The sequence below is a fragment of the Larimichthys crocea genome, chromosome XIII, assembly GCF_000972845.2.
Source record: "Larimichthys crocea isolate SSNF chromosome XIII, L_crocea_2.0, whole genome shotgun sequence".
NCBI classification, from domain to species: domain Eukaryota; kingdom Metazoa; phylum Chordata; class Actinopteri; family Sciaenidae; genus Larimichthys; species Larimichthys crocea.
In genome coordinates, this window is record NC_040023.1 from 104,373 (window position 1) to 116,225 (window position 11,853).

The 11,853-nt window shown below is 38.5% G+C and overlaps 1 protein-coding gene across 2 annotated transcripts; it reads left to right on the forward strand.

Moving 5' to 3' along the window:
* The first annotated feature begins 1,189 nt into the window (after window positions 1-1,189).
* tmem79a (transmembrane protein 79a) lies at window positions 1,190-9,906 on the forward strand. Of its 2 annotated transcripts, none has more exons than XM_027286761.1 (5): window positions 1,190-1,392; window positions 2,957-3,925; window positions 6,000-6,194; window positions 6,317-6,539; window positions 8,715-9,906. In XM_027286761.1, exons 2-5 carry the CDS (start codon window positions 3,076-3,078, stop codon window positions 8,905-8,907), a joined length of 1,461 nt encoding a protein of 486 aa, XP_027142562.1. In that variant the 5' UTR covers window positions 1,190-1,392; window positions 2,957-3,075; the 3' UTR covers window positions 8,908-9,906. The 2 variants fall into 2 exon arrangements, with proteins under 2 accessions (XP_027142562.1, XP_027142563.1); XM_027286762.1 differs by having other exon boundaries at window positions 1,216-1,277.
* The last annotated feature ends 1,947 nt before the right edge of the window (window positions 9,907-11,853 follow it).

Consider the following 11,853-nt stretch of genomic DNA (forward strand, 5'->3'; position numbering starts at 1 on the left):
TGGAGGCTCCACCCTCACCAGTCTGATGACTCAGCTGATGCCTATGCACCTCAGTCAGGCCAAATCAGAGACTGTGTGTTCTGACAGATGAATCACTCTACTATAAAAAGTCAAACGATTATGAAATATTCCACCGGTTCATTAAGATTACTTGCTATCATTATGAGAGTTACATTTCAATATTTAGCTAATGTTATATATAATTTTAGTACAGTATACAGTGCTTTTAGTACCTCACGTTGTGTAGCCATAGCAGTTTTACTCAATGTTTTTTTCTTTTATAAGTCTTGAAAAAGTTGAGATCTATAAATCTGTTTTGTCAAATTACTGATTCAAAAATGTCTGTTTGACAAAAGGAAAAGATTATGGCATGAGTATAGAGTCTCCATTGTAATTCCCCCTAAACATAGACTTTATTCTCAGAAAAATGTATGGAGTCCAGGAGATGTCATAGAAATAAAATTAAAATAATAAAAAGATTTGTGCACACAAATTACTAAAGTGAGCATGAATCAGCAGGAATTACTAAATCAACAACAAATTAATAAATCCAGAGCACAAATGACTTATTTGAGAGCACTATTGATTAAATCAGAATACAAATCCACTACATATATTTCATTATTGCTACCATATCTCCATTACAGTTTATAGTTAGTTTAAGATTCGCTGCTGCTGTGAATCTGTGTCTCTCTGTCTCTATCACAGGTTCCACTGCTACTGCAATCATTTTATCATTCATTGTCATTTTATCATTCATTGTAATTATACAATATGTCTCTGTTGATTTGTTCTGTACATGACATCTATTGCACGTCTGTCCGTCCTGGCCCGATGGATCCCTCCTCTGTGGCTCTTCCTGAGGTTTCTTCCACATTTTTTCCATGTTAAAATGTTTTTTGTGGGCAAGTTTTTCCTCACTCGAACCGAGGGTCTAAGGACAGAGACAGATTGTAAAGCCCTCAGAGGCAAATGTACTATGTGACTTGGGGCTATACAAATAAAATTTGATTCGATTTGATTTGAAATTATTAATTGGAGTTCAAAAACACAAAAATAATTTGAGGGCAAACAATCAGGAGCACAAATTATTATTAATATTATAAATTATTATGTTAATAGCACTAAATAGCAAAATCGTAGAAAAATGTGAAAAAAGGCGGACAGATGTTTGCGCTGACGTTTTCGGTGTGTGGGAATAGAAACAGAGTGAAACCTCTTCACCGCTTCCTCCTCTGTGTTTGAAGAATGGCTCGAGCACCGGTCACACCTGCCAGGTAACTTCTCTTCACCGGTGAGAAGAAACAACTACAACAACTCAAGTTTTGTAGTGAGGTCGATACGTTGAAACAACAAAGTTACGGATTATTTCGGTTATGTGAGTAAAAACAGGTACGTCGACCATTAACGTTCAATGTTTTGTACCCGTAAAGTATCGAAACATAAACAGTCGGTCAGAGCTGCTGAACTAGTTTTAGCTCGAGACTGAAACTACATTCTCCACTGCTCTGTGCGAGGCCTAATTAGCTACACCTGTGTATCTGTGCATATCTCTCTCTCTCTCTCTCTCTCTCTCTCTCTCTCTCTCTCTGTGGGTGTGTGTGTGTGTGTGTGGGTGTGTGTGTGTGTGTGGGTGTGTGTGGGGTGTGGTGTGTGGCTGGAAAAAAAAGATTGTTTTTAAGTGAAAGTCCAACAGAAGTTCAGTTCAAACTCGAGCTTGAAGTGTTTTCTTAGTAGCAACTCTCACTGAACATTTCCAGCGTTTGTATGTGTGTACAAACTCAAGGTTTCAGTATTGTGTGGCTTTAATTTGGGCTTATTAAAACAGAAAATGTTAGACGAATGTGAAATAAAGCAAAAAAAAGAAAAAAAATTTAAACATGAAGTCTCTCCTAATATTAGACAGTGAGTAGGCATGACTTTCTGGGGTTTAAATCACATTTTAAACGAGTTCAGAGACTCTAGTCTAGTTTATGTCTTCATCTCGCAGTCAAAACAACATGTCATCTTCATTTTAAAGCTATTCCAGCTGCTATTGTTGTCTGCAGGCAAACAGGCAAAGTCCAGACTGTTTGGTGTGTTTTCAGAGAGCAGGAATGCAGCCATGTTCACAACTGTATAGCTGAAATGTATCAGAGGTTTCTGTTAATATTTGGCCTCGCTGATAACTTCGCTGAGTTGAGTTGAGCTTGTTTTGACACAATGAGGCTTTTATAAAGATTCTTCAATATTCAGAAGAAGGTTGAGTTTTAATTGAAGTGGATTTAGTAGTATATGTGGTGCATCATTCTGATATCAGCTCTGAATTGCGAAATTTTCACCAGGCTGCATATTTTACATATCTTTGACATTACAGTTTGGGCTGTTTGTTTTGGAGAGACATTATTGTTGAGTTTTTTTTTTTTTTTTTTTTTACAGTTTTAAAGTAAAAGGTGCAGCAACTGGTTTGTAGTTTGTGCAATAGTCAGTGTCATGTGTAGTACTGTGTGTAGCTTTGTCTTATTGTCTGTGTGGTATTTTATGCATTTATTGAACTGCAGTGCAGAGTCCAAGACAAATTTCATAATACTATATTAAAGTGTATTAGAGATAACGCGGTTAGTCTGAAGACGTTAACAGCAGTCTGAAGTATTATCTATTTTATTAAATGATTCAGACCTACAGTTATTAAAATAAGAAGGTTGGACATTGTGCTGATACTTGTTTTAGCAGTTTTATTCAGTACTTGGAATAAGGTTGTAGTGCATTTATAGCTATCTTTAGGAGAATTCCTGATTTTTCTGACAAACTCAAACTCACAGCTGAACCAACCCACTCTTGCTCTTTACACCGTGTTGGCATGTACGCAGGCAGGGCGAGCCATATAGGGAAACACACCCATGATAAACAGTGAACTTTGATTTTTTTTTTTTGTGAAGCTGAAGGCAGACTAACTTTTTTTCCCCCCTCTCCACAGGGAAAAAATCAACAAATGTGGCCACAATGACTTTCACCAACTGTAAGGAGCATTGCTAACAGTCTGACAGTGCAACAGGAATTGACTGAAAAGAGAGAAAATTACGTTTAAAAACAAGAATGTCTGGACAAGGTAGTTTAATCTCAGAAGAGGTGGCACTCACACCTGCTGGTCCAACTGTAGAGCCACAAATAGCAGGAAGTAAAAAGCCAGAGGATAGTACCGGCATAGAGGAGAGAGGGGAGGTTACAGATGAAGAAGAAGACTTAAAAGAGGTGGAGAAGAAAGATCGAGAAGAGGAAGAAGAAGAAGAGGAAGAGGAGGAGGAAGAAGAAGAAGAGGAGGAAGAGGAGGAGGAAGAAGACGAAGAAGAAGAGGAAGAGGAAGAAGACGAAGAAGAAGAGGAAGAGGAGGAAGAAGAAGAAGAAGAAGAAGAAGAAGAGGAAATGACCAAATCTGCCCATCTGGAGCCCAGCACTCTGCCCTGGTCCGACAAAGACAAGAGGCCTCTGACAGACAGTGATAATGGAGTGTGGTCAGGAAAAATAGTTTCAGAGCCTGAAGAGAGGGGCACGGGGATCAGTGGAGGAAGCCAGGACCTCTCTGAGGAGCAGAGCCAGGCAGAGAGTGACAGAAAGAGCAAAGCTAAGTGGAGGGAGAGCATGCCTGAGGGCGAGAGGTGGAGGGACGATGAGATCGAGGTGCAGAGGCACGATAAAGGAGACGGCTCACTGGCAGACGATGAAGAGGAGGAGGAAGAGGAAGAGGAAGGAGAGTCCCATTGGATCTCAGAGAAAGCAGCTCTGGGTTTCACTCCACAAGTCACGATCGTCCGTCCGTCCAGCAAGGAGCTTCCTGAGGAGAGCAGGCTCTTCATAGAGAGGGACGAGAAGGAGGAGCCGCAGATGGAGCCAGACTCAGCGATGCAGTATTACCCAGAGTGGACAGAAGAGCAGGATGACAAGTACTGTGAGTACTAAAGTTATTTACTGAGTGTGTGAGCAACAACACCCACTTACCAAATGACTTACTCCTGCTAACAGTGAAGTGGAGTAACCCCTACTATATAAAATATGTTTGGCCTGAGTAGGAACATCCAGTCAGGGTCATGGACTTATCCTACATCTACACATCCATGATCCATCTCCATAAAAACATACCTACATTTTATTATTCACTGATGCTATTCTGCAAAAACATTTTTTCTAGTGTATTTTATTTGTGTGAAATCTTTTAATATGTCCACTTACCTGTGAAATTATTAATACCAACAATATATACAACCAATATATGAATAGGCATTAGGTAATGTGTGGCTCAAATAGAAGTAAAAACTAAAAGAAAAGCAAACTAGCCAAGGAAAGAAATTCAGAGGTGCACCAATTAAGAGAATTTAGTAAATGATGAGAATTTAGTATTAACAAGGTCAGACAATAAAGAGGTATAGACGTGATCACAAACAATATCAGTGGCTGCTTTATTTATATTGTTTGCACCCCTGATAAATGTAAAAACAATAAAAACAGACCAAAAAAATTGTCAGATCGACCATCATTGTTATTCATTCATTAATTTTCTTCATAGTCTGCACCCATTGAAAAGCACATGTATCTTTTAATTTATGTAACTATGTGTAACCCTCCATATGTGCATATAATAGCTTTGAAGAGCCATAACTATGTCTGAAACAATGAGACATTCTTTTATTTTCATGTAGAAACAAGAAAGGTCTTGTGTAATACAGGACTGATTTATATGATAGATAGATAGATAGATAGATAGATAGATAGATAGATAGATAGATAGATAGATAGATAGATAGATAGATAGATAGATAGATAGATAGATAGATACTCATACGTGGCTTGTGACTGTAATGCTTTTTGGCAGCTGAAGAAGTCGGAGTTACTCTGAACGCACCAATATGAGTTTTCAAAAGATTCCCTTCCAGTAGCTGCATAGACCTTTTGTTGGGATCAGAATAACACACTTGAAATTTCCAACTTCTAACCTCCAAATGTTCTAGGTAGAAGATGCACTGCAACAAACTGTTTTTCTGGCAAATGTATACACAATTGAACTCTGAACAGTGCAGCCTTGCATCTATATACAGAGGAGGGAAATGATGCATGAGGTAAAAGACGGCACAATATAATAATATATTTTATGTTTACTACCTCAATGAACAAACGTACAAATCCTGTAGTCCACAAAAACTCCTCTCTCCTGTTGATTGAAATGTGACAACTGGGCTTGCTTTGTTTACATGTAGGAGCGCTGACTTTGAGTGTCTTTCCAGTTGTCATTCAGTAGAGCAGGAGGTTAGAAACGTTCTGAGAACTTGAACATTTTGAAATGTCTCACTAGAAAAGCACAGGTGTGAATAATGTGTGATAAGGCTAAAACAAAAGTCTGGTTTCAAGGACTTTTGGGCATTTTAAGCCTTTTTAGTGAGTTCAGAGAGATAAGAGGAAACGAGGAGAGAGAGATGAAATGGAATTTCAGGATTTGTACCATAAACCCTGAACCAGCAGGGTGTCCCAAGCCTCAGATTTCTTAATCCCCTAATTATGTCTATTTAGTGATTTCGTGCCCAAACATCTTCCTTTAAAAGATAATAAATCATATTGAGGCTGGTAAGATTCTCATTAAGACAGACGCTCACAAACTTCTCTGTCATTGTGTTTTTAAATCCTGTTTTTCTTTTTGCACTGAGAGGACACAATCTCCTGTACTGTGTGTGCAAAATGATCAACATGCGTTTGATTAACTGCTCACATATCAGATTGCTGAGCACATTTTCCCTCAGTAATTCAGTCACTGCACACTGAGCCTGGTAAAGTGGCGTAATGATCTGTTTTCTCCTTAATCAGGTAATTACATGTCTTGAGATGAATCATGCTATGATTTCAGTCTTAGTCTCACTCTCTTTGTCTCACTGTCACTTTGCTGTCCCAGGAAACCCACACAAAGTGATTTTTCACACTTAGTATTAAAAGGAAATCCATTTGTATAAACAAGTCCTTGTGTTTTCCTTCCTCAGACCTGTGTGATGATCTGTGTGGTGAAAAACTGAAGGTGAGTCTGGCGATGGTGGCCGCAGCGATCATCTTCCCTCTCCTGGTTTGGGGAGGTTACGCCCTGCTTCCCTTTGACTCACCGCTGGTGGAGAGCACCCCCATCAGGGTGGTGTACACACTACGCTGCGCCTTCTTTGCCATCATCCCCATCGTGCTCGGTAAGACCTCAGTATGTCAGGTTTATCATGCATTGAAACAAACACTAGATATGATGTAAAAAATGAACAGTGAACAAAAAAATCTCGATCCATGCTTCATGTTGACCTTCGTGTGTCTGTAGGTATGTTGGTGCTGGGTGTGGCCCGGCTGCGTTACAGCACCCTGAAGCCCCTCTATGAGAGTAAACTGGTGAACAAAGAGGTGGCGATCCACTGGCACTTTGTCCACGAATCGCTGGCCCTCTTCCTCTTCTTCTTCCTGCAGCTTGCTGTCATGGCAACCTACATCAGCCAGGACCTGGTGAAGCTGGTGCCGCTGCTCACCATCATATTTGTTTTTGGCAGGTAAGTGTGCTCACTGTCACACAGTGTTTTATTGTCACACAGTGGTTATTTAATGTCTGGTAAATGCTCAAGAAATTCTGCAAGAGGAAGAATCCCAAAATGAACACAGTCATAGTTTATGCAACCAATCAACATTTTATCACTTTTTCTTCTTCTTCACTGAATTGCAACTGGGCAGCACATTAACGGCAACATTTGTACAACTTATATAGATAGATTGATGACTTTATATTTATATGTTGTGGTATTCACCGCAACCACTTTAGCTCCAGCAGTTTCCTCGGCCCCCTTTCACAATGCTGCTGGTCACTCTCCTTCTGCTATGTTTTCAAAATGTACATGGCGTACCACACTCAACTTTCTGACTGTTATTAGTGCACCATCTGGGTACTCACAGCACACTTTTGCTATGTCTTTAGTTTTGCAGATATTTGGTCATAAATGTAAGACAAATTCAATTGACCTGATGATGGTGCTAGATGGGAAGTCACTGAAATTACAATTCATCTTGAGAGAGGCTTGAATATTACATTGTGTGTGGGAATTGACTTCCTTCTCTGGGTGCCAGGAACATTTACATAACATCATCTTATTCCATCTGAAAAATGCTGGACTGATCAGCTGACATCTGTAAATGTGAAAGGCCCCGAAGCCTAGAATATAAACTACAAGGAAGTCAACATGTTCGAACTTAAAGCCATGATTAACGGAACTTCACAATAGTGTTGAGTCCAACTTTACATTAGATTTTAAACCAAACATATTTTTTATGTTGATGGATCAAATGAAGAGTTTGTGTTGCTGACTGTTTCAGATTTTGAAGCTGCTGCTTGATGCAGTAATCACTTTTGTTTTTGGTTGCTCATTGGCTCATGAAGGAAATATGTGAAGGAAATGAACCGTGGCTCCTCTGATTATTTCCATAGCTGTCTAGTGTATTAACTTGTCTTGTTAACACTGACTTTGATGTGGTTAAAACGGATAACTGTCCGTACAACAGACAAATGAACGTCAGGGACAGACTGTTGTGTTGTGCAGAGGACTCATGTGAGTCAGTCTTCAGGAAGCTCAGAAATGTCTGGCTGCACATGTAGAATTGTGTTTTTGTAGTTTTAGTCGTTCATTCCTCACACTAACACAACTTTACTCACTCATGCCAAACCAGACACTGCACTGCACGATCACAGAGGATTAATACAAATCCCCAGTTTAACAAGGCAGCGTAAACTGTGAGAGTAAAAATGTAGATGAATGTTTAACTTCTTATCCAGTCTGTCTGTTGTTCATGTCATCTACTTCCTGTTTTAACTTTGACCTGCTTACTGTAGCAATTCATGGGAAGTTTGACAGACGACTCTAACAGTCTTCTAAAGTTCAGTCACCTTTTCCACCACCAAATAAACCGGTTAAACTGGGGATGTGTGTGATCACTTACAGGGTTGCATGTCCAACGAATATCTTCACTGTTGCACAAGTCTGAAGTTTACAATCCACTGAAAAACAATCCACTGAAAAAACACTACAACAACCCGAGTTAGAGTTAGGAGGTGGATGATACACTTCAGCAGCACATAATTAAAGATTGCATTTAGTTGTCTACATTGGTGATCATAGAGTCTAGAGTTCCAAAATCCTCTCTGATAGACTCAAAAACAGAAACATGACGCCACCAGGTTGACAGCATCACCATGTTCGTCATATCACATTTAAATGTAAACTAGTGTTGTCCACAGGCAGCTTCTCATTTGATGCTAAATCTTTCTGGGTTCATAATTAATATCACTTCAATGAATATCTCTGTACCAAAGAGATTCAGAGTCATCTGTTGAAGAACAGCAATGCCTCCAAGCTCTAATACTGTGTTATACAAACCAGACTGTGGGTGTCTTTTTGCATTTCAGCATCAAGTTTTATTTCATGACTTCTGTGAGCTCTGAAAAAATATTTTTAGGCAGAATGAAGTGCATGATGATGGAAAATTAGACTGAGTTAAAAAAAAAGCATCTATTAAGTTATTAATCTAGTCTTTGAGTCATCAAGCACTTGACATAAAAATGTATGAAAGGCACTAAAGAGTCAATGAGTCTATCCCGGCATGAGGGATCTACTAAGTCTGAGCACGTCCCTTTCATCTGCCTCCCTGACTTAATATTTGTGTTGCTTTCTGTGCTGCAGGCTCATCTACTGGCTCTGCCTCTGTCTGGGCAGCAGCATCAGGGGCTTCGGCTTCGGCCTCTCCTTTCTCCCCATACTGGTGATGCTGGGCACCAACCTGTACTTCGTCTGCTCATCGGTCGGACAAGGGGCGATTTTCGACATTGAACCGCCTACAACAGCTCCTCCTCCCAGGCAGCGCTTTTGGGGTTAAAAGGGCGACCTCCAAAAAGACGATGAGGAGTTAAAAGACTGCAAAAACCTTTTTAACATCACAACACTCGATGATTTGATATATGTGGTTACCATGGTAAGAGCAAGTGCATTTTAAGTGCAGTTTAACACTACAGTAAACACTCCCGGAGCAGCTGTTTTGCCAGAAATACAACATGATACAAATAATGGCTCACTGTGGCCACTCTTTGTTCTGTCCCCTGTAAAAATGATAAAATTACTTTGACATACATTACATTTCCTGTGGCTGTGTCACATTAAAAGCCACCGCATGAGAGAGAGCAAACAGAAAACAGTCAGGCTGTCATCAATGGTTTTACATGCATGCATCATTTCTGGTCACTCCCTTGTGTCTATAAAAGCAATCTGAATCACAAGAATGGCACGAGCAATAAAAACTGCTATATAGAGAGGTGTTAATGCAATGTGAATACATGTAATGGCTGTTGCAGAAGACAATGCCTAACATAAATAGTATGATGGTTTGATTTCATGAAAAGCTCAAGGATTACAACTTTTAGTTTTGAATAATTTCTTTGTTCAAAGATAGTAGATTGTAGGCTGAAAAAAACAGTTTACAGTACATACACCAGTAAAGCTCTTATCTGCGTGTAAATGAAAGATAAAAGATATAAAGCTTCTCCTGACCACATCTCTGTACAGTGTGTTTACTTGGATTTCACTGATCTTCCATTACAACCCTTTAAACAGTCTGCTTCTTCTTACTGTCTGCGAATGGATGTGATGCAGAATGAAGAGAGAAAAGTGACATGAAAACTGTCAGCACAGAATCAAGTCAGTATATCAGTCAGTAAATAGGGTATTTTTTTATATGAATGTTGTTGTCACAAAGCTGGTATTAATGGTTTATATTTATATCAGAGAGTGTAAAATGTATCTTTGTTTTATTGATCAAAGCTTTTCTTTGTTTCTAGCAGCGTTAGTCGTCGGGCTGTTTGTGGACAGTTTCTTTTCTTTCTTTTGAAAGATGTTTTTATTTTCAATGTGTGAGTGCACTACAGTAAATCTGATCAATATTTGGAACTTTAATTGAGTTCAATAAAGCTTTATTAACAAATATGATACTAAACATTGTGCATTGTCCAGTGAAGAAAAATTCTGATTTTTATAATATATAATTAAATTAAACTGAAAAGTTGTAAATGTTCTTCTGTGATCATGATTCATGAGGCAAGTTTCAACAAGACAATAGAGTCGGTGCCGACGTGGCCGGCCTTGAACTGCAGCTTTTCTTTCCACAGCTGAAGAAAGAAAACTGCAGTGTCACGGCTGACGTTGTCAGGCGAGGAAAAACAAACAGCACAAAAATGTTCTGACATGTCGTATGATGTTATGATATGAAAACAAAAAGACTGAAATGATAAAACTCTCCGACAGCCTACAACAAAGTCGGTGCGTTACTTTCACAGAGCGAGGACCTGTTCATGTTTCCTTACTGCCACTCACATTTATTTTGGGAGAAACGCAAATTATGGCTACACTTCACACTGTTCACCTTTTTACTACCCACTGCTCCACACAAAGGAACCCTAACACTCCACTGACCTTTAACAGACAATAAGTACAATAAAATGTTACATGACTATCATCATGTATTATATGAATCAATAGATTAGACTTTTCAGTCAATGCAGTTATTCAAAATAAAATGGCCCATCATAAAAAATAATCCAGGTATGATGCACAGCAGCACGTGCAACAGAAACCTCACCTCCTATAAAACAGCCTGACCCTTTTTAACTTTTCAATTTACGACAATAATCAAAAAAATAAAGTATCTACTATCTAACTATCTATCTATGTTCAACACTCACCTCTTTCCACATAGATCAGGATTTAAAATGCAAAACATTTGATCATCTTATAAAATGATTTACACACATTACTGCATCAGTAACGATAATATGGTCAACACCTCAAAGCACTTTTTCTTTTGCAGTTGTTTTCAAACATAGTTTTACTTTTCAATGCATAGAGGCAGAGCTACTTTTATTTTACATAATAGAACTGAAGGACAGTGTTCATATTTAACACTCAGTGTTGTGTTAGTTATGTTCCAGACATTCACTTTCCTCTGATTCAGTCATGTACATGCATCACTTGATATCAGACTTTTAGAACATAGACCTGCTACGACATGCAGGAATTCCTGCAGTCAAACTGTTATTTTCCTGAACAAATACTAAACTGAAGACTGTTCTCCAATCACACAAAGAACAGAGAGAAGCACAGTGTGAAATACTTTCACATTTCACCATGATTATATTTGTACGATTTTATGTGACTTCACTTGAAGTTGAAATAGAAACATTTTCCTTTAGTGAAAGACTAAAATCAAATCTATAAAAGTGATAGATATATGGAGTCATTCAAATTGGAATTAACAAGAGTAAAATGTCAGGTTGTTGCTGTTATCAAGTTGTCGACTTGCTAATTTCTGATCATAAGTAATGTAATCATAACAAATACACGTGTACAGCTGGCCATATTTAACACACTGGGATTACACTCAGAAGGCAATGAACCACAAAAATACCAATTTCTATGTGATGTCGCTTTAATGTTCTGTTCACCAACTACTAATTTCCGATATGTAACATAATAATATAAAACTCTCAGGTATTCAGTAGACTTAAAGTATTTTTACTATTGATGCATTAAGTAATTTATTTCTTCTGTACTCCGTATTGTAGTTTTAAAATTGCTACTTTTACTAAAGAAGACATCAGACAAAAAACATAAAAGTGAATGAAGGTGTGATTATTTTGTTGCTATAGAGTCGCTCACTCAGTTGTTGCTTACCTCAAAGAGGTCACGAGATCAGCTAAATTTAGCCGTCTAGTTATCACTGAATGTGTGAAATGAAGCTTCATAACACGTTTGTAACTGTGACAATGAGCAGAAG